Source organism: Myotis yumanensis, unplaced genomic scaffold, assembly GCF_028538775.1.
Source record: "Myotis yumanensis isolate MYYU_CA2020_CCGP unplaced genomic scaffold, mMyoYum1.0.hap1 SCAF_13, whole genome shotgun sequence".
NCBI lineage: Eukaryota > Metazoa > Chordata > Mammalia > Chiroptera > Vespertilionidae > Myotis > Myotis yumanensis.
The window spans coordinates 39,854,268-39,878,179 of NW_027223764.1; the positions used below are offsets into that span (position 1 = coordinate 39,854,268).

The 23,912-nt window shown below is 35.8% G+C and overlaps 1 protein-coding gene across 6 annotated transcripts in view; it reads right to left on the bottom strand.

Annotated features, from left to right (window-relative positions):
• Window positions 1-23,912, bottom strand: part of HERC4 (HECT and RLD domain containing E3 ubiquitin protein ligase 4) — a 104,257-nt gene that overhangs the window by 14,070 nt on the left and 66,275 nt on the right. For 4 of the 6 annotated variants that reach the window (XM_070432850.1, XM_070432848.1, XM_070432849.1 and 1 more), the window contains 6 exons: window positions 13,992-14,111; window positions 7,071-7,094; window positions 4,510-4,608; window positions 2,779-2,946; window positions 2,406-2,549; window positions 565-731 (listed from right to left, as the gene is read on the bottom strand). In XM_070432850.1, the coding sequence (XP_070288951.1) occupies window positions 565-731; window positions 2,406-2,549; window positions 2,779-2,946; window positions 4,510-4,608; window positions 7,071-7,094; window positions 13,992-14,111 (722 nt within the window). The remainder of the gene's footprint in view (window positions 1-564; window positions 732-2,405; window positions 2,550-2,778; window positions 2,947-4,509; window positions 4,609-7,070; window positions 7,095-13,991; window positions 14,112-23,912) is intronic. The other 2 variants (XM_070432852.1, XM_070432851.1) reach the window with 2 other exon arrangements.

Consider the following 23,912-nt stretch of genomic DNA (forward strand, 5'->3'; position numbering starts at 1 on the left):
CTTATGAGTAAATATATAATTCTCATTCATTTTTGATAAAATCTTTTTAGTAATTTGTACTTTTATATTTGCTTCAGAATGGTGGCTGTACAATAGCAAAAATAAACATTGTTGAAGAAAAATAATTACATTTTAATTTTTATCTCTTCCTTGGAATACAAAGGTACTCACCTATTTTCAATACGTGTCCTTATTTATATACAATTTTCATTCCATTTTATGTAATAAATAAAAAGAAACTTTACAAATTCTAGCTGGGCATGAAGGTGATCAGAAGTAAAAGTCCAAGTAAATCATTTAACTATTCTAAGGTAACACCTTCCTAAATTTATTATTTGATATTCACAAAGTATTGTTAAGCCAGTAAAAATTTAGCAAATGGCTTTATACTTGTTAAGTCTTTCAGTAGAAAATGTTGGATCAAAGTAACAGCTTTTATTAAAGCAGTTTTTGTTTATTTTGAAAATTCAACAAGAATAACAAAACACAATCATTCCTAAAAGGAAAATTTTCTATACATTCCCTATTTCCTAAGCCCCACCCCTGCCACTTTTTACAACTAACCTCCCAACATCAGGCATTAGTTCTTTCAAATCATCCAGGGATGGCTTCTTTTTCAGCAATTTCTTATATAAAGCCAAAGGAAAATGTAGGTCCACAATAGTAAAATTATAAATAGCTAATCCACAGATAACACCAATCAAATGGAACAAATCACTGTCTTCAAATGTCTAAAAATAAGGAAAAAAGTAAAGACTTGTTCTCCAAGTTAAAAGAGTAATAAATATTTTCTGATTACAAAAACAAATACTTAATAGTAGAAAATTTCAAAGATATAGAAAAAAGTAATGAGTAACAAGAAAAAAGTTCATTCTCATTCCTATCTCCCTGGGATAAATGACTGTTTGCATTCTTTTGCACATTTCCATTCAATATATTCTCTAAGACAAAATTAAAATCTAGCTGCGATCAGATTACACATATAATTTCTCAACTGGCATTTCCCGCCAGAAATATAAACATTTTCATATTAAATTTTAAATTAATAAATGATGACAAACTTTTTTTGAATTTAAAAAATTATACACATTCACAATATAGAAAATAAAAAAAACATAAAAACTACTCAGAAGCTATTTAAAAATACTTATGTATTTTCATCTACTGTAAATTCAGAAAAATATTCAGAAAAACATTTAAGTTTTGCTCATTTTCTAATTGCAACACAAGTATTTAATTATGTCATCAAATATTCTTCAGAACACGATTTTTAATGGCAGCACATTACATGATATAAAAGTACCATGCTTTGCTAAATTAGCTATTTTTCTGTAATTGGAAATTTATATTAAAGCACTGAAAACAATGCTTATTCTACCTCTCTCCCAATCTTTAGAGAAGTGATATATGGTCACAGAAAAGTCTGTGAGCATGAGAGTTAAGAGAAGAGAGTTTTAAAAAGTAGATCTGGGGCTCCAGATATGGTTCATTCTCCATCTAGCTTCAGGAGTTTCAAAGACAAAAATAGCATTTATCTCACATGGTGGTTGTGACGGTTAAATGGGATAATGTATATAAAATGCTTTTAGTGCAGTTCCTGAAGCACATAGTAAAGGCTCAGTAAATGTTAGTTATTCTAACTAGCTAGTAATATTAAAAATATGACAGGCATCTATCTTTTTTGCATATATTTTGGTCCATAGTTTGGAATATTTCTTTAGGAGGAATTCTGCTTTGTAAGAAAAAATTACAAAGTGAAAAGGTAGTTAAGCTTACTGCCAAAATGTTTGTCTCTACATCTGTTCCAGTTTGTACTGCCATTTGTAGTCCAGGAAACTGCCTATCTTTCTACATTTTCATCTATATACACACAAACACACATTTCTGTCTGAGTTAAAAATGACTTGTTTTAGTATATATTTTTTAATATTAATGATACTGAAAATTAGGGACCTTGCTAGAAAGCAGCCATGATAATAGATAAATGAATGAGCACGACTTTACTTACAAAAACATGTGCTGGGAGGAACTTAGCTCAGACTATAGTTTGCTGAGTAGTTTACCTCTGCTCTAAATGATAAAGGTAGAGAAATCAATGATTCCTAACGATAAATTAATTTTTTCCAGATGAAAAGTTAATCTGGTAATTATTATTCAATCCTCAAATATAAATCAGAAGAAAGAATAGTCAATATCATTTTCAGACTGACAATTTATTTTGCTAATTTGAAATGTGTGATAAGCATTAATGTGTGTTGACTTTTCAAATGGCAATAAAGTCGATTTCTGGGTCAAATGTTAAGAATGCAGTAATAACTCTTATTACTACTAAGTTAATTTAATACATATAGGTATACACACATAAGTATAAACACAGAAGTAACTTAGATGGGTGAGCCTTTTACCTTATCAGAAAACCAAATGAGTCTGGAATCTTCATAATACCTAAACATGCCATATTTAGGATCCAATAATTCCCTCATGATGAGCAAGAAAAATTCTTTGCGTACCCCTCCTGCATCAACAGCATCTTCTCCAACAAATATAACCTAAGATACCACAATGCAAATACTGAATGTAAAGAAATGAAAGTATATTCTGGAGACCTTATAACATGTTATTGATTACAAAAAAACGCTCAGCAATTAGTAGTTGAAAAATTTTTTAAGTATGTAATTTTATTAAGTTTCAAAGACATACTAAAAATAAATAGGAAAACGTTAAACACATTTTTTTAAATATAAGTCCCAGTTATTATAATGGAAAAAGTCAAATTACCTTGAGCGGCTTTTTGTAGTCTATATTCTTTGTTTTCCTAAGGACTTCCATTGCATCTCCTACGATATTTTCTCTACGTACTACTAGAATTAAGCAGGGGTTCACAGACTCAATCACTGGGAGAAAAAGAGAGGAGACATTCTGTCTGTGGGCCTGGTCAATAGCCATCTAGAAAACAAAAGATGAAAAGTTTAATAGCAATGCTACAAAGAAGCTACTGTGACTACATAAAGCAACCTCTACCTATTAATTAGATATCCTATAATCCCTATAACACCTCCTATACTACTCAATTCATATAGCACCCAACACACTATCTAGTATAGTATGAGCTTATTAAACTGTGATTTGAGCATAAAGAGTATCCTTTTGAAATTTTTATATTAACTAATGATACTATTAAGTAAGCATAGAACTGTAATATGATAAATCTGAACACTATTATTTCTCAAAAGAGAACTGGAATGTAGAGTAAGGTAAAAAACAACTACAAACCTCTAAAGAAAGTAAGAAATAGCCTGGCTAAGGAAGTATTATAGAAATTCATCTAGCAGAGTGATCACCCTATGAGCTCGCAAAGTAAGCATTTGGCTTTATCATTTAAAGACTTTGTTCTTTTCCTATGGTTTTCCAGGTTCTTGGCTTGAGGGCAGGATGGAGGGGGATCAATGTGGGGTTGGGGCATGATATCTATGATACTTTCAATAAAGATAAATTTTTTAAAATGGAATATCCTATACTAAATGCACCATGTGACTTATTGATTTAATAGCTGCCAAACAGCTGTTAGTATTAGAATCCTACAAAACACTTCTTTTTTTCTATTGATGAAAAAGGAAATAAGCACATCTCTAAAATTCCCCCTAGTATCTATTATTTAAATATCCGGAGGGATTTAGAATACCAAGTGCATTAATTTTAAAGGAATGAAAATAGCAATCAACATTGGGATAAGGGGTTAATTTTTTAAAACATTTTTAGAATATTAAATGCCTAAGATTTCTTCTCATTCTTTTCTTAGTCCTCAGTCTCTACAGTTAGCTATTCTATACCAGAGAGGAAAAAAACTCAAAACCTTTATTTACAGGTTCAAATGATAAAGCAAACCTACTGTAGCCCTTCAAAGTTATATGTAAACTAGTTTTAAAAAATCCTCATTATAAATAAAAGAATGCTTAACATAAAACACAGGGAGTTGGGGGAGAAAGGAGAGGGAGAAGGAGACAACCAAATTTAGAGAATTTTTTAAAATAAAACTTTCTTCAAGGAGATTTCTCCTCCTCCTAACAAGTGATCAAATGCATTCTACTTTAACATCATTTCACCTCTCCTCACCTCTATCTTTTACCAAGTATGTAAATAGGGGACACAAAATGAAGCAAGACTTGAAGCAAATTAGCTTATTAAGTAAACTAGTAAAATTATTTATAAAGATTGCATATTTCTGTAATGAAAGAGGATTATACCATTTTTTAGATATATTATGATAAAGACTAAATTATTCTATTTTCATTTAAATACATATAAGTAGCCCTCATAAGAACATACATGTCACATGCAACAGTGCTCTTTATCAGTACAAAAGGCACTCTGCAAAAGACAGAACACACAGGCACAAAATATCCCCAAAGATGATTATAAGCAAGTTTCAAATATTTACTTTTTAAAAACTTCATAAAAATCCAAAAACCACTCTGAAATCAGATTAGTACATATTATAAAATATTTTACCTGCATCTGTAAAACTGCATCTGTTTGTAGCAGAGTAGTTTTTGCTTGGGCATCAAATACAAATGGATATGTGCAGATTGTAACAGGGATATCTGCCAACTGGAAAAAAAATTAACTTATTAGTACAAATTAGTTTGTGATTATATTTCTTGTAGGTACCGTCACTTCTAATAAAGTTGATCACATTCTTTGTTTATTCATTGTGTGTTGTTTAGGAATCATAAATAAAACATGTTGCTTATTTCCCAATAGAGGCATAATACCTCGGAAATACTGCAGGTTCAGTTCCAGACCACTGAAATAAAGTGAGTATCACGAAAAAGCAAGTCAATCGTTTTGCTGGTGTTGCTTTCAATTTGTAAAAAACCCCCACAACATGTGAAGCACAATAAAGTGCAATAAAACGAGGTATGCCTGTATAGAATTTTTACTGATGAACCCAATTCCCAATGTTAGGAGGGATTATTCTTGAGAGTCCACAAAACCATAAATTCCAAGTACCTTTTGCTTAACATATTAACTCCAAGTTTCAGTGAAGTAGATTGCAAATTTATTCTAAAATTAGAAACCCTCAAGTTAAATACAGCACTTAGTTCACAAAAGCTAGGGCTACTCTAGGAACTGAGGCCAACCATAAAGCAATCTGCTTGTTTACTCATTTAAAAGATATTTCCTGCACGCCATTAGGGTGCCACCATTAACGAGTCTAACAATCTGTTCTTTCGTTTAACATACATAATAAGCGCTGGTATTATTATGCTCTGCCAATCTTTAAAATTGGGAGGACTGATCTATTCACAGATTATTGAAGTTGGAGGAGGATGTATTCCTGCTATTTACTGGACAAAGCAATGTTTTTGTGCCAGTCCTCACACAGAGCCCCTGCTATAAGGCTTCTAATGAAAACTTAATACACCATGAAACAGCCCAATTCTTTTTAAGTGCTTAGAAAGTTCTTTATGTTAGTCTGAATTTGCACTTCTACATATCACTGTGCATCACTTTGTTTTGTATTTTAGTCTTCATTTTGACTCTGCAGGGAAGTACATATGGTTTATATATTTCAAATCCTCATCTTCTCCTCCCTGTCTTTTTTCCCCCACACTAAATAGTCCCAGATTTTTCAGCCATTCTGAAAGTCTTCTCCATAACTGCCTTCTTTTAAATTTCAATTTGTCTAATGCTCTCTTAACTACGGCCACGAAAACCAAAATAATCCAGTACAGAATATCAACGCTTTGTTCTCAACATGTAAGACAAAACCTGAATTATATTAACTTTACAGTAAATTACTCTTCACTATTTTTGTTGTTGTTAATCCTAACATGAGGCTATTTTTCCCATTGATTTTTAAGAGTAGGAAGGGGGTAGGGAGAGAGAGAAACATTGTGAGAGAGAGACACTGATTAGTTGCCTCCCACACAAGGATTGAACCTGCAACCCAGGTAAGTGCCCTTGACCAAGAATCAAACACAAGACCCTTCCAGTGCATGGGCCGACGCTCTAACCACTGAGCCACGCTGGTCAGGGCTTCACTATTTTTCATATGATAATTTTCACCTCTTTCCTGTATTTGTGTCACTAACTATTACTGGTGGAAAGTCATTTTACTACTTTGAAACTCCCGAGGACTGAGATGATTTCTAAAGTCTTCTCCCTTTGGTTCCACAACTTTAATTTGATAATTTTATGTGCTACTTCTATTTAAGAATGAGGAAGGAAACGATGTTAGGCATATAACTTAAAACTAACTCTAAATCAGGGGTCCTCAAACTTTTTAAAAAGGGGGCCAGTTCACTGTCCTTCAGACCGCTGGAGGGCCGGACTATAGTTTAAAAAAAAAACCTATGAACAAACTCCTATGCACACTGCACATATCTTATTTTGAAGAAAAAAAAAAAAAAGGGAACAAATACAATATTTGTATCTGCATGTGGCCCGCGGGCCGTAGTTTGAGGACCCCTGATCTAAATGCTTCATTGGTTCAAGTGGAAAAAACGCAAAGCAAAGCAAAACAAAACAAAACCTAGCCTGTAACAAAAGTATAAAGGAAGTTCTGTAACATTTCCAAGTGTTAAAAAGGTAGGTCTAGAATTGCTGATTATGTAAAACAAAGTGAGGAAGATGACCATGCTGAAAGTTTATTTAATTTTATGACCATTTCTAGCATCAATTATTAGTTTAAAAATTGAAGATCATTTTACATCTCTAATATAAAATATTTTCTACTTATTGTGTAGGCATATGTCAAATTTTAAGTTTGTTTTTTACATTCTGAGGACACATTAAATTTTATGCTGGAAGGCAACAAAAATAGGAACTAATTTTAAGCAGATATTGTTTAAAGGAATCATACAGGTGTAAGGTTAAATTGAAAATAGGGTTTAATTTTCTTTATAAAATTCTTCTGAAATCCTATACGGGATAATTTCTAAATTCATTTTTATAAATATGCATATATATTTTAAAGTCACACACACGAGAAACTTTTGGCTCTCTACCACTTAAGACAAAGCAGAGTCTATTTTACTCTGAACATGAGACTATTACACCAAACTTACCTCAGTTAATCCATGGTTGACATCCTAAGACAGCCATGCAGAATGTAACAATGAGGAAAAAGCAATGTTAGTGTCCAAATTTAACTATTTCTATTCAAAGTAGCATTTCATATATTTTGCTACAGAAGAATATTGAATTAATGTAGACCAAAATACATCTACAACAAAACTTACCCTTTCCACATGTACCTTTTATATTATAAATGTAACACTTTTGTTTCAGGTACCTTGTGATCATAATATTATTGAGGCTTGAATATAATAAAATTTTGTTTCAGCAACTAAGCACCCTACTTGCAGAATTTAGGTAGAGCAGGGAAACTAATCCTAGCCTAACTTGGTCTTAAAGAATTAATTTTAGGGCTCAGTTTCTCTACCTGGCAAAACTTAAGTTTGATTGTGAAGAGAGATGTGAATTGGGAAGAATATGAAAAATAATGAGACAAGTGGAAAACTTGAGAAAAGAAGAATATTAGATACCAAGCAAAATGGTTTACCTGGTAGGCATTGAAAGGACAACCAGATTAAAATCATTATTAGAAACTTCAATTACGGGTATAGTATCTTAGACAAAAGCTCAAACATTAAAAAAATTTAATGCTTAAAACGTAAGGATGACCTTGGTCAGTGTTGTCAATGGTTAGAGCATTGGCCCTCGCACTGAAGGGTCACAGGTTCCATTCACATAGCTGGGTTGTAGGTTCAATCACAGGCTCTGGTGGGGGCTCGTGCAAGAGACAACCAGTTGATGTCTCTCTCACATTATGTTTCTCTCTCCCTTCCTCTCTCTCTCTCTCTAAAAACATCAATAAAAAACCATATCCTCGGGTGAGGATAAAAAAACAAAAAAAACTTCATGAAACATGTAAAGAGAAAAAGGATGGGAAGATGGAAGGAGATGAGGTGTAGTTAGGGGTCTCACCACTACAAAAGCATATTAAAAGGAAAGCAAAGAATTTCACAGAATTAGGTTCTAATGGTTAAGAATTAGAGACGTGTATACCTGATAGACTATGGCATAAAGACAAATATAATAAAGGTAAATAATTTCCCAGCAGTGTTTAGAACAAGGTAAAGTGATGTGTATAAAATTTATACACATATATTTCTTACAATTCACTAGAGACCCAATGCACGAAAAGTCTTGCACGAGTAGGCCTTCCTTCCCCTGGCTGCCCTCCAGCACCCGGGACCCGGGCTGGCTTCCCTCGGGCTGCCCCGGCTTCGTCAGGAAGGACGTCCGGTTTAATTAGCATTTCTCTTTTATTATTATATATAGTAATTATGTTCTATCAAAGAATATTTTAAACTTTCACATTGAAGCAAAAAAATTATTTTAAGATCATTCATGTGCAATAATGGTACACATATATACACATACACGTACAGTATATGTGTATCTGAATACACATATGAAAACAACTGTATCATCACAAAATAGCATGTATGTACCCTTAGGATAGATTCTTTAATACTTTACTTATAGGGTCACATACGCTCGACTCAGTATTAAGACTTGTGATGCAAAAGTATGAATTTTATTAAAAAGCTCCAGGAAAAAAAGTCTTTAGATTATGTGTAAATGTGAAAGTGTTTTGAACTCTAAAAGAGAAATGCTCTGTGAGGTTAAATGTCATAATATATAACTTAATGAACTATTTAAGAGTTGCATAGTCAAAGACCTTAAATGTAAACTGTCAGCCTTCTATTCCCAGAGATAGATTAGAAGAACTCAAACCAGGATTTGGGTTCTGGATTCTGATTTGTAATGATATTAAACTCACTAAGCAAATTAAATAAGGAACAAGTGGAAACTGCCACAACCACCTATTCAATATCACTGTTATAAATAAAGGAAAAGCATGTGGTTGAAAGAACAGAGTAATAGAGGGCAATTCTGAAGTACAGCAACCATCTTAACAGATCTGAAGAGAATGAGAAGCAAAGAGAAAAAGTCAAGAAATAAGAAGGTGGTCCTCTAACTGCCTTCCTTTACCAGAAAATAGTTGCACTGAAATAGCTCCTAAGAAATTAAATTTGATATCACCTCAGCTATATACTAAGAGGAATTTAGATACAGGCAAACCACAGCTGTTCCATTTAGCACAAAATTATTGCTAACTAAACAAAAACAAAAACCAAACCTATTAGATTGGCATTTCTCTTAACTTGTTAAGAATACAAGTAGTTTATGACCTATATACTAGATATAAGTTCAGATGTCAAAGGACATCACCGGGGCCCAGGAGGATATGACTCTTTAGGACAGGGGTGGGCAAACTTTTTGTCTCGAGGGCCACAATGGGTTCTTAAACTGGACCGGAGGGCCGGAACAAAAGCATGGATGGAGCCGAACCGGTTTGGCTCAGTGGATGGAGCGTTGGCCTGCGGACTCAAGGGTCCCAGGTTCGATTCCGGTCAAGGGCATGTACCTTGGTTGCGGGCACATCCCCACTGGGGGGCGTGCAGGAGGCAGCTGATCAATGTTTCTCTCTCATTGATGTTTCTGACTCTCTATCCCTCTCCCTTCCTCTCTGTAAAAAATCAATAAAATATATTTAAAAAAAAAAAAAAAAGCATGGATGGAGTGTTTGTGTGAACTAATATAAATTCAAAGTAAACATCATTACATAAAAGGGTACGGTCTTTTTTTTTTTTTTTTTTTTTTTAGTTTTCTTCATTTCAAACGGGCTGGATCCGGCCCGTGGGCCGTAGTTTGCCCACGGCTGCTCTAGGATAATGTTTCTAAAACTGGGCTTATAGATTCCTGAGGGATATATTATGTGAGTACTCCGGGAGGATTTTTAATTTTAGGTTTTCATAGCAATAATTTTTAAAAAACTGATTAAAAAATCTAAAATTAGGATAATCCATTTATGATACCAGTATTACCACAATGATTATGATTATAATCTCACTGGCACCAAACAGGATCTCTATGTATAGGACTTCAGACATAAATGGTGTGTTTGATGAGTGAATGCCAAATGAGTATCAGATATCCTAAAAGCAAATGTTTTACTGTAGTTCATATAGAGAAAGGCAGCAAGAGAACAGTTATCAGATACCTCAGAATGCAGGCTATTGCCAAACTTAAAATATGTGTCAAAAGACAGCCAATACTAATAATCACCCTTCTACCAAGACTTAACTATGCCCCAGGAACTGCCCTAAGCACTTTAAATAGATCATATCAATTAATCATCTCAATAATATAAAAGGTAGGCACTATTATCCCTACTTTACAGAAAAAGAACTGTCATTTCCCCCAAGAATATAAATAATATATATATGTTTAATATAAACAACAAATGCTGAGATAGAATTTGAATCTGGGTGCACTTATGTTACACTGCTTCTTTATCATATTTTGGTGTAAGCTGAGATTCCTGATCAGAACATAATCATCCTCCATGCTAAATATTAACTTTATTTTAAAATTTGTAGTGTTATACAAAATTTACAAATTTGCTATAGTTTTAGAGTTCTTTTAAAAGCTAAGCAGCTTAAGTTTAGAACTAGTTTAGGATTTGTATATATTTAAATAAATGAAAAAAATCTATATATATAAAAGCCTAAGCGACCATTATGACGGAAGAACCGGTTGACCAGTTGCTTTGATGCGCACTGACCACCAGGGGGCAGACGCTCAATGCAGGAGCTGTCCCCTGGTGGTCAGTGCACTCCCACAGGGGGAGTGCCACTCAGCCAGAAGCAGGACTCATGGCTGGTGAGCGCAGCGGCAGCGGTGGGTGCCTCTCCTGACTCTGCAGCAGCACTACCAAGTGGCAACAGTAGGCGCAGCGGGTCAGGATGAGCGGGAGCAGCGTGGTGCCCGGCCCCGTGCTGCTTGGCACACTGTCCCAGATTGCAAGAGGGATGCCCAACTGCAAGGTTTGGCCCAATCCCCGCAGGCCTAAATGTTGCTCAATGACCTACAGTACTCTTGGTGGCAAGTTAGGACTTATATGCGAAGTTTTGGAATAAACAAAGTTCATTTACTAAATCATCAATTTTCCTCAATGTTAAACAATTTAAATCTCCTTTTCACTGTAACAAATACAGGGGTGGGCAAAAGTAGGTTTACAGTTGTGAGTACATAAGAGAGCTTATTTTTGTATTATCGTTAACTAGAGGCCTGGTGCATGAAATTCATAAACGGGGGTGAGGGGTGGGGGTTGTGGGGTGGGTGGGTCCCTCAGGGGATGTCCGACTGTCGGGATTGGGCCTAAACCAGCAGTCGGACATCCCTCTCACAAGCGAAACCGCTGGCTACTAACTGCTCACATGCCTACCTGCCTGATGCCCCTAACTGCCTCTGCCTGCCTGCCTGGTTACCCCTAACTGTCCTCCCCCACCGGCCTGGTTGCCCCTAAATGCCTGTTTTGGCCCTGGCACCTGACTTTGTCTGGAAGGACGTCTGGTCTAATTAGCATATTACTCTTTTAATAGTGTAGATAGAGTCTTTTAGCTATTTTTCCACATGAACAACTGTAACATACATTTGCCCACTCCTGTATTATGTCCAAAATGTGTGTTCATTCGAAGATAATATGAGACTTCTAACAAGTCTCACAGGGGGAAAGTTAACCTCAAGAAATAGTTTTTCTCCCCCTCTATTCTCAGGGATGCTGTGGAGAAAGAGTTTGAAGAGCTTTGCCTAGGTTAGAGATTTAATTTAAATAGGGAAGGAAAAAAGGAAATATTTATTCAGAACTTCTTGAAAGTATGGCCTATGGTTGTTGTTCCCTATTCCTCACCTCCAAATTTCCCTTAACCATGCAGCACCCTAGGTTAGCATTAGCCAGATTACCAATAACCTTCATATAACCAAATTCACTGCTCAATTTGATGATTTTATCCTATTTCTCAGCATTCAACACAGCCTCTCCTTCACTTAATTTTGGTTTCCACAACTCTCTTCTAGTTTTCCTCCTGCCTTACCTCACTCCTTAATCTTTGTTGATTTCTCTCCTTTCCTCATTTCACCTCCAATCCATCAGCAATTCTTGTCCTTTTTACCTCTGAGAGGTATTTCAAGTCCACTTTCTTCTTCCATCTAAACAACCAACAACCTAGTCAAACCAATCATTTTATCTCCCCCAATCTACTAAAACAGTCTTCTAATTAGTCTTCCCCTCTTCATTTTTGCTTTATTCTCCTCACTCCGTTCTCCATAGAGCCAACAAAACAATGATTTAAAAATATAAATCATACTGTAATTCCCCTCTGCTTACCACCCTCCAATGGCTTACCATAACACTTCATATAAAATCCAAGTTTCTGACCTTAATTTATAAAATCTCCATGATCTGGCCACTGTCCATTTCTCTGACCCTTTCCCAGAACCCTTCCGACTCCCCTATTTTAGCCATACTGGCCTCTTTCTATCCTTCAAACATGTCAAGCTTGTTCTCACCCACAGTCTTTACTGATGTTCATTTCCCCCGAAATTCTCTCTACTCTGATCTTACACATCTGTTTCTTAACATTTAGATTACAGCTCAGATTTCATTAGACAGGACTTTTCTGATTATCCAATTGTATGAAACCATACAGTCTTTATTACATTCTCTTATTTTAATTCTCTATGTAAGTGCATATTAACCAATATTTTTTTTCCTTTTTTTGTTTACTGTTCATCTTGTCCACTAGATTATAATTCCATGAGGATAAGGCCCTTAACTATCTAGTTTGTCACTGTATTTTCCGTTACCTAGGGTATTCCCAATAAAATATTTGTTGAATGAACAAATGAGTAGACCTAAATCTATAGAATAACTATAAATTTAACCTAGATTCCTAGTGATTTTGAGGAGTAGGCTGGGATGGGGGAGAACAGACTAATAAATCTCTTCCAATCCAGACCCAAGTACCTAGAAGTAACCTGATACCTATAGATGAGAGTATACTAAAAATAGCATGCACTGACTGACCACACTGCCATTCAAAAACTACAATACTTTTTTAGTGCCTACTAGACATATATTCCAGACACTATTAGAGATGCTGGTGAATAAACTGACAAGAGCACCTATCCACAAGGAATTTGCATATGATGCCTAGCAAGCAACGAAAGGCTACTCACCCTTCTACATACATAATGCTTAAGTTCTCCGCTTCAGGGTGGAAAAGGGGGCTTCAAGTACACTATCAAGGTTATCAAATAAGAGTACTAACCTGACTTTGACATCTAGCTGCTTACCCATTTCCATATTAAAATTTTACATGCCAAATTCAAGTTTTATAAGACCATGCTATTATTTTAATGGGGACATTAAGTCGTAGTTATTAGAGACTTAGCAACATAGAAAGAAGTATATACACATGTGGATGTACATGAAGAAATCTGAAATAAAATTGAACACATAAAAGGGGAAATAATAAAAAATAGAATCAATAGTCCTAGGGCTCTCCTCTGGTAGTTCTGAGGCTCTAATCTCACAACAGTAATACTATCCTATATAATAATGAGCTAATATGCTAATTAGACTGAACAGCCAAACGACCTTCCGGATGAAGCCGAGGCTGCGAGGGCCAAGCACCTTGCACGAATTTTGTGCAACGGTCCTCTAGTATTCTTAGAATTCCAGTCTCAGGAACTCTAATATTCTCAACATTAGAAAATTAAGAGGCAATCACATGGAAAATAAATGAGGGTTATAAATCCATGTCAACTTTGCATTGTTCTTTAGAAAAGTATGATCTATCTCTTTGATTTGGTTTTGGTGTAAGAGTGGAATGTTTATTTATAAATAAATATGCGTAATATGTAGCTGTTCCTTTGCAATGTGTTTTTATTTCAATCATAAGCTCGGCAAAAAAGCTCTGAAAAAAACTTTGGTGTTTCTAAAACAAGCAATTGCTTTCATATTAGGACAAATGATACATAAAAATGAAATCATAAAATAGGAAACATACCATTCCATAGGCCTGCTGTTGAACCCAGTTGATATAATCATTCCTTATGTCTATCAATTCTTGTACTTCATGTATATAAAATTTATCATACTGTATAATCTGCCCCGCTTTCTCATTTACCTACAAAAAAAAAAGTATAATTAACATTAAACTTAACTACTACCTGAGATTGAAAAATGTTTTAATAGAAAAAGGCTTGAGATTTCTTAGCTAATTTTCTCTTCCTATAAAAAATACTTTACTGAGTGCCTACTATATGCACATTGTATGTGTATGGGAAATAGATTTAGAAGATCTAATATATGCATTCAGTACCTGAAAATCTAGTAAAAATGAAAAATATTTATATAACCACCACCCAGTATGAGAAATGTACCATTAAAACACAAATAGTGTATATAAACTAGAAACTATATAGGAAAATATTTTGAACTTAATAAAAATAAAAACACAACAAATCAAAATTTGTGGGATGTTGGTAGAGAAGAACAAGCATTAAATTATCTTGTTAAAAAAAGTCAATGACCTAAGCCTCTGCTTTAAGAACCATCTTTTTAGATAATCAAAAGAAGGCAAAGTCAAGTAGAGGAAGGGAAATAAAGAGCAGAAATTGATGAAAGAAAACAGAAAAACGCTAGAGAAAAATCAGTGAAGGAAACGTGTTTTATAAAGAGACCAATAAAATTGAGAAGCCTCTAGCCAAACTATATAAGAGAGAAGCCACAAATTATCGCTACCAAGAATGAAAGAAGGAACATCACCGCATAGATAACTTACTGAAATTGACTCAAGAAACAAAACATAAATTACACTTTATTTTTAAAATTTAATGCTAAAAATTTTAAATTTCCATAAAGAAAACTCCAGACCAAGATGGTTTCACTGTTAAGTTTATCTAACATTTTTCCCCCTCACCCGAGAATATACTTTTTAAAACTGATTTTACAAAGAGGAAAGGGGTGTGTGTGTGTCAATCTGAGAGAGAAATATTGTTCAGTTGTTGCCTCCCATACTGGGAGGAAAACCCACAACCTGGGCATGTGCTCTAACCCAGAATCAAACCTGCCACCCTATGGTGTATGGAATGACATGCCATCCAACTGAGCCTCTTTTTCCCTTCTTGTAGCCTTCCACAATTTATGAGAAGCAGTTAGTAATTAAACCCTACGACTGTTAGCTCCTCTGATTCAAACAATCCCTCTGTTCAAACTGAAGGACAAGATAAGCTACTTTCAAGCTGCACTATTGCATACACCTCCTTCCTGCTGTTTTTACAACTCAGGAATAATAGAAAGTTCCAATCCCTTCTTCCCTTCAAACAGGCCTCTTTTGAGCTCTTGCTCTAAGCATGTTTTACAGGCTTGAGAAAAATGCTGATAAGATACCTCCCTAGGATATCTGCTCAAACTGTCTCCTGAAGAACAAACAAATTACAACCCAACCTGAAGTCTGCTCAACATCAGCCCAAGGTTCTCCTCCCTTACTTGCTGCTTAGCAATAGTGAAGACTTAAAGGGGGGCCACCATCTGTTTTTTGCCCTTGTATTGTTTAGCAATGCATTGGCCCTTTCCTTTTGGGAAAGTGAAATAAACTTCCTTTCTGCATCTATCTCTTCGCTCAGTTGTGAATTCTCTCACAGCCTGCGTCAAAAGCCAAACACTCTAACACTATCTAACACTTAAGAAAGAAATACCAATCTTAAACTAACTCAGAAAATATAAAGAGGGATCATTCCTTAACTCATTTTATGAAGCCAGGATAACCTTGATACTAAAAGTTGATGGCAATATGAGAAACAAAAATTATCAGATAAACATCCTTTATGAACATAGACATAAAATCTTCAACAAATATTAGCAAATTAAATCTAACAGTATATATAAAATATAACATATAATGCCCAAGTGGAGTTTATCCCAGGAATGTAAGGTTGGTATAATATTAAAATATCAATGCATTTTATTACATTACTAGAGGCCCGGTGCACAAAATTCATGCGGGGGGGGGGGGGGGGGGAGTGTCCCTTGCTCAGCCTACACCCTCTCCAATCTGGGACCCCTCGAGGGATGTCTGACTGCCGGATTAGGCCTGACCCCACAGAGACTGGGCCTAAACCAGCAGTCGGACATCCCTCTCACAATCCGGGACTGCTGGCTCCTAACCGCTCACTTGCCTCCCTGCCTGATTGCCCCTAACCGATTCTGCCTGCCAGCGTGATCAGCCCCCGACTGCTCTCCCCTGCTGGCCTGGCTGCCCCCAACTGCCCTCTCCTGCCGGCCTGATCTTGCCCCCAACTGCCCTCCCCTGCTGGCCTAATGGCCCCCAACTGCCCCCTTTTGCTGGCCAATTTGGTTCTGATTGCTCAGTTTCTATGCCAGTCAGTGTCAAAAGCTCTGCCTCTTAGGTAGCCATTGGCTCCTCACAGTTCACCTGGATTTGGTTGTGATTGGTCAGTTTCTATGCCAGTCAGCATCTCTGGGCCTATCAACGGGGCCTGATCAGAAAGGCAGGGCTGATCAGCAGCCCTGGTGGAGGCCTGGAGAGAAATGGAGGCATGGTTGCTGGAGAGAGAGGCTAGTGCTGATCAAAAGCTGCCACAGAGGCTATGGATCAGACCCCGCTTCTCTCTTCAGGCCTCTCTCCGGGCCTGATTCGCAGCCCCCTCAAAAGTCAGTGCTGGGTCACCATGGCAACCCACCACTGACTGCAGGACTGACTTCCATTGGTTGAGCCTCCAGTCGTGACAGACCCAGGGTTTTTAAATATTAGGAAAGGGGGGGTCAAGGCAAAAAAAATTTGTTCATCTCAATCAACAGTTGCAGAGAATGACAACTAACAAAATTGTACACCTATTATAAACACTTTCAGCAAACCAGGAATAGACGGAAACTTCTTCATATAGATAAAGCCTACCTTAAAAATAAAAACCCCACAGACCAGCTGGTATAAGTCAGTGGTTGAGCATCAACCCATGAACAGGTGATCAGTTCAATTCCCAGTCAGACCAGGGTTGCAGGCTAAAACTGTTTGTTCTTCAGATCCCCAGTGGGGGGCCTGCAGGAGGCTGCCTATCAATGATTCTCTCTCATTACCGATGTTTCTATCTTTCTCTCCCTCTCCCTTTCTCTCTATGAAATCAATAAAAACATTACACACACACACTCCACAGCTTGATCATACTTTCTTTAAAATAATATATTTTATTGATTTTAGAGAGGAAGGGAGAGGAAGATAGAAACATCAATGATGAGAGAGAATCATTGATTGGCTGCGTCCTGCACACCCCCTACTGGGGATTGAGCCTGCAACCTAGGCATGTGCCCTTGGCGGGAATCAAACCTGGGACCCTTCAGTCTGCAGGCCGACACTCTATCCCAGTGGTTGTCAACCTTCCTAATGCCGCGACCCTTTAATACAGTTCCTCATGTTGTGGTGACCCCCAACCATAAAATTATTTTCGTTGCTACTTCATAACTGTAATTTTGCTACTGTTATGAATTGTAATGTAAATATCTGATATGCAGGATGTATTTTCATTGTTACAAATTGAACATAATTAAAGCATAGTGATTAATCACAAAAACAATATGTAATTATATATGTGTTTTCCGATGGTCTTAGGCAAACCCTGTGAAAGGGTCGTTCGACCCCCAAAGGGGTTGCGACCCACAGGCTGAGAACCGCTGCTCTATCCACTGAGCCAAACCAGCTAGGGCTTGATCATCATACTTATTGGTAAATTATCAAATGCTTTCTTTCTAAGATTAGGAACTAAGCAAGGATACCCACTGAAACCATTTATACTCAACATTGTACTCAATGTCTTAGTTAATAAAATAACAGAATTTTGTACACAAGAAATCTCAATGAATCTATGAGAATTAGTGAAACTTATAAATTAGTTTATCAAGGTCACACAGTATAAAGTCAATACATAAAGCTGAACTTAATTTCTTCATACTAGCAGCAAATACTTGGGGGGGAAATTAAATTATAATACAAAAGCATCAAAGACAAAATAGTAAAGAATTTAATATGGAAGACCTCTGAAAACTACAAAATATTGCTGTGAGAAAATGAACTTAAATGAGATATATTACATTCATAAATTGGAAAAAGACTAACAAGACAAAAAACAAGTGTAACTGAACTCTCGTTTTATAAAAAGTAGTGATGTAAAAAACATTTTTGGTACAACAGAGGAAAATTGCGTATGTCTAGATAGAAAGATATTATAGAATCATAGTTAATTTAAGAAAAATAATAGTATTACTCTTTTGTAGGGAAATGACCAAGAAAATTAATGCTGACATATTAAAGGGCAATATCAGGATTTAATTTTAAATGATTTAAGAAAGTATACAGTACACACACATTTGTAAAGCAAATGTGACAACATGTTAACAATGGCTGAATCTAGAATGGAGGACATACTGGTACAGGTATCTATTTTGGTTGTATTTCTATGTGTCTGTACACAGGACAATATTGAAAATAAAAATTAGAGAGTGGGACGAGAAGAGATAAACAAAAGTACTTACATATTTATATGCAAAGCCCATGGACACAGGCAATACGGGGGGGAAAAATCTGGGGGTGTGGGTAGTGGCTGAGAGGAGGAAGGTAAAGTGGGAGACATCTGTAATACTATCAACAATAAAAAATATATTTCTTTAAAAAGAGAAAAAAATTCGAGTGAAGTGAATGGAAAGGATTTCAAAAAGGTTTAAAGAGGTTCTTGGCAGAGAGAATAGCATGAACTAAAGGAGACAAAAATTTGTATACACCTGCTCCAGCTAAACTGCTGGTTCAAGAATGAGAGGCACATGAAGCAGAGCTGGACCCAATATGCAGCTTGGAACTAAGTCGGGCTATAGCCTAGGTCAGCCAACCACTACCAACTTTCAGGATGAAGCAGGGGCCATTTCAGTAGTAATGAGAATAAATGCTTATTACTGAATACCAATGACTTTCAGTGTTTTGTTGCAGAGCATTACTGTGGTGAGAGCTAATAGTTAGGGATATAAGGTTTTAGAGTCAATAAGTGATAGAATCAGTGATATTTTATGCAAATTATTCTGTTGGCAGAGTGAGGTATATAGTCAAGAATGAGTACAGAGGCTAGTGGTAGGAAACTGAATTAGGATATTAAAGATTCAAGGTTTCTAGATAATAAGAAAGAATGCAGAGGTCATGGTAACTAACTGGTTATAGAAAATAGGAGAGGAGTCAAAGACAACTCCAAAACAAATGCTGGCAACATACATACAAGTCAGGAAAAGACAACAATCTTGATGAGGCAGGAATGAGACCTGGGAAGGATGAGAAATTTGGTAATAAACCTATGTTTAGTTTAAAACAATGGCAAAACTGCCAAGTAGCTCAAGAGAAAGGTTTGCCCCAAACACGTAATTTAGAACTATTTTCCTTAAAGAGGACAACTAAAGCTGTGGGTGGCAGAAGGTGAGGGAGAGGTAAAGAGTGAAGGGCCAAATGCAGACACTTAGATACCACATTTGGGGGGGGGGGGGGGGGGGGGGAAATAGACCACTGAAAAAAAAACAAAGAAAGCTGATGTAACTTATAAATTAAACTAGCTAAATTTCCTAGGGAGAATTAATAAAAATAATAGTTTGTAATTTTTTTTTAAAATCACACACACACAACCAACCAAGCAGTGTTTGAAAGGAGTCATCTAGTCGAGGTATAAATCTATCAGACAGTGCTTGTGTCCAATCAGGTGCTCAATAAACAGGAGATGAATGGAAGAACAAGTAAAATGAGTAAGAGATACATATATAGTTCCTGCTTCTAATGGCACTTTAAATTTTCACCGAATTGCAGATTTTTACCTTAAAATCCACTCAGATTTTATGTTCCAATAATAAAGTAATAGCTATCATTACGGATCACTTACTAAGTAGATGTCACCTGCATTGTCTCGTTTAATCTTTAAATCCATATGAATTAGATACTATTATCATCATCATCACATGGATGAATATACTAAGGCTTAGAGTTCAAGAAACTTAACCAAGGTCATACAGCTAACAGAGCAAGCAATTAACTCATGCATTCTTCTATTTTTTAAAAAAAAAAAATCTTACTGGAGGACATGCTTAGAGAGAGGAAGGGAGTGAGGGGGAAAGAGGAAGAGAGACAGACAGAGAGATATTGATCATTTCCCTTCTGCATGAACCCAGACCAAGAATTGAACCTGCAACCTTTTGGTGCACGGGATGACGCTCCAACCAACTGAGCCATTCCAGCCAGACTACATATGCACTCTTAACTCATTATATGACTATCTCACCTTATTTTTTAACATATGTATGTGCATATACACACGAGAATATGTGAATATTTGTACATATAAATGTGTGCAACGTATTTAGAATACTTTGTTTTAGAATATATATATAAAACACATATACATGTTTCTTTTTAACTTTTATGAATAAGTTTAAAATTATGTTATCAAGTACCACCAATGCTTGATCCTGTGGCACACTCTTGATACAAATAACACAGTTTAAGAAGCACATATTAATAACACTGCTTTCTTTTTCAAAGTTTCTGTTCATTGACAAAAGCTCTTTGAGCTCATTCTTTCAGTTTGATTAATTTATATCAGTGGTCAAGGTACCCATTTGTAAGCAATTGAGTGAAATTGTTATTCCTGGCTTTCAAACAAAACAAAGATGTTTATTTATATCTGGAGATCAAAATCTTAATCTTAAAGCAGGGATCAACATACTACAGCCTGTGGGCCAAATCCTGACTAGACTGTTTTTGTAAATAAAGTTTTATTGGAAAGCAGCTATGCGCATTCATTTACACATACTGTCTGCAGCAAAGCTGGGAGTTGAGTAGTTGTAACAGAAACCACAAGGCTCACAAACTGTCAAGTATTACTAGCTGATCCTTAACAGTAAAAGTTTGCAGCCCCTTGCCCTACAGTTTGTAGTCAAACTCATTCTACTAAAAATGATAAGATATACAGTAACTACACAAAAAAATACCTTGGCTTTTCTCTCTCCAATATTTATGTTTATAAATACAGTCATGTGCTGCATAAGGATGTTTCGGTCAGTGACAGATTGTATATACAACAGTGGTCCCATAAGACTATAGTAGAGTTGAAAAAACACCTATTGCCCAGTGACATGGCGGCCTTCATAGGCGACTAAATGCATTTGTGATGATGCAGGTGGTGTAAACAAACCTACTGTGTTACCAGTTACATACACAATTACATACAGTGCGAAATACTTGGTGATAATAATAGTAAATGACTATACCACTGATTTATGTATTTACTATACTACACTTATCATTAGTTTACAGTGTAGTCTTCCTACTATCAAAAAAAAATAAATAAATAAAGTTGGCTGTAAAACAGCCAGCTGTGTCATACCAGCAGCAGCCTTATACATCTCAAGCTTACCACATCTCTTGATTGCATCATTGCCACTCATGCTTGATTTAATCTCATGCTGTTTTGTACAGTAACATGCTGTACATACAGGCTTGCAGCCTAGGAGTAATAGGCTACATACCATCTAGCCTAGGTACGTAGTAGGCTATTCCAGCTCGGTTTGTTAAGTGCACTCTATGATATCCACACAGTATCAAAATCATCCAACGATTCATTTAGCAGTGCATGACTATACACACACTAACTTTTTATCACACTGGACTCTAAAATGTAGTGATTCTTGTCCTAGCTGGTTTGGCTCACTGAATAGAGAGTCGGCCTGGGACTGAAGGGTCCCAGGTTCAATTCCGGTTAAGGGCATGCACCTTGGTTGCAGGCACATCCCCAGTAGGGGGTGTGCAGGGGGCAGCTCATCGATGCTTCTCTCTCATCTCATCAATGTTTCTAATTCCCTCTCCCTTCCTCTCTGTAAAAAAATCAATAATATATATTTTTTTAAAAAGTAGTGATTCTTGTAGAAAATGATTCACATTCCACTGACTGCTGATATATATTTTTTCTTATCTGAAATATCTTAAGATTTTAAAATGTAAACTGCAGTTTCCTTCAGCAATAGCAACCAGTGTTTGTAATCTGTATTTCCTGAAAATGTTTTTTGGAAAGAAATACTATGTTAGAATAAAAATGAGCAATTCAGAAGCCAAGTTTGGTTCAGGAACACACAAATTACAGTCAAACTTAGACTTGGGAGGAAATTATGGCTGCTAATCCAGTTGCAGTGATTTAATAACTGAAGAGAAAAATCAGTTAACAATGCTGTAAAAATAGGAAAATTAGACACCGAATAGGAAATTGATCCGAAAGACCTGTATACAGATTTACATATAAAAGCTCTCCTTAATTCCGAGTCATTTGCCTTCCTTTGTGTTCTGATAGCACCATTCATTTTCCCTAGGCTAGCACTTATCGTGCTAGGTCATAAATGCTTGTTTGCTTGTATGTATAAAAGTGCTCTATGTTTATAATCTTAAAAAGGGCAGAAATCACATCTTTTCCTTATCACCTCATCCCTAACATCTATGAAAAGCACATAGTAGGCACTCAATAAATATTTGTAAAAAATCAACCTGTACATTCAGTATACTGTCTGAAATGGACAAAATAAAATTATGTTTGATCATAACACTTTTATTTCACATTTTAATTACAGTTTAGCATTCTGACTTATAAACCTCTGTTCAAAGGTGGCATATAGTAAATAGAGAAGTGTGTCTTATCTGTTTCATTTATCTTAGGGTTTATTGCAAAAGAATTTTTTTTTACCATTGATTTTAGATTAGCAAGATATGTAGCAATTAGACTAGACAGACCAAGTTAAGTCTTTTCATTAAGAATATCCGTATCTCTTTAACGTACTGTGTGAAAACTCAGAAACTACTAACTATCCCAATTACTTGCCAGTACAGTCATTTATCTGGTCATGCATCCATTCCTGACAGCAAGTAATAAAACTATCTTTCTTATGCCATTTGGAGCATTAGATATGATTTTTGATTCAAAAGCATTCCAAAGGACATGACATAAGGGAGGAACAAAATGATTAGGAAACACACAGTCCAGTTCTTTAGCTCGTAATCTTGATCTAGGATTAGGTAAAGAAGGAAATCATTTGAGGAAACTTCTAATTATTCACCATGGAGCAAAAAAAATGAATATATACAGTTGTCAGCCTTAAGGTGTTTTTGAAAAAATAAGTTTCTGATAAGCAACTTGGGTTTCACTAAAGATGAAAACGAAACATCCCCAATAGTTAATTTCCATGAGTATCCACTTATGGGAGATCAGGACCAAGGAAAGTTTTCTCCAAAGTAGGGGGTAAAAGAAAGACAAGTGACTACTCTAAGAACTCCCAGTAAGAGATGCTTAAGAAATTGATAACATTATCATTCTGCTTTTGAGTATGTAAAAATTTGAACAAGGACTTAGCTTCCGTATAACCCAATGAATCAAGTCAAATGGTGGTGCTAGTGATAACAAAATCATTGCCATATGAAGGTATAATAATTCCATGTTTTATGACTTAAATAATACACCAATCCTGGGAAACTATTAAGCCAATATTTTAATCCTTATTTGATAAGAAAATTCTCCATTTGCATGTGATAAAGAAAAAGACTTGTTCAAAATTATAGAGGATAGGAAGCAGCACAAATAGAGTTAGAAACATGGTCTTTTAACAATATAATACTATCAGCTATCATGGAAAGATGAACCACTAGATCTAGGGGCATAAAATAAAAACAAACTCCTTACCCTGGGCGCATGGCTCAGTCATTTAGAGCATTGTCCAGTATACCAAAAGGTCACTAGTTCAATTCCCAGTTGGGGAACATTCCCAGGTTCTGGTCAGGTTGTGGGTTAGATCCCCAGGTGTGTATAGGAGGCAACCAATCAATGTTTTTCTCTCTCCCAAATCAATAAAA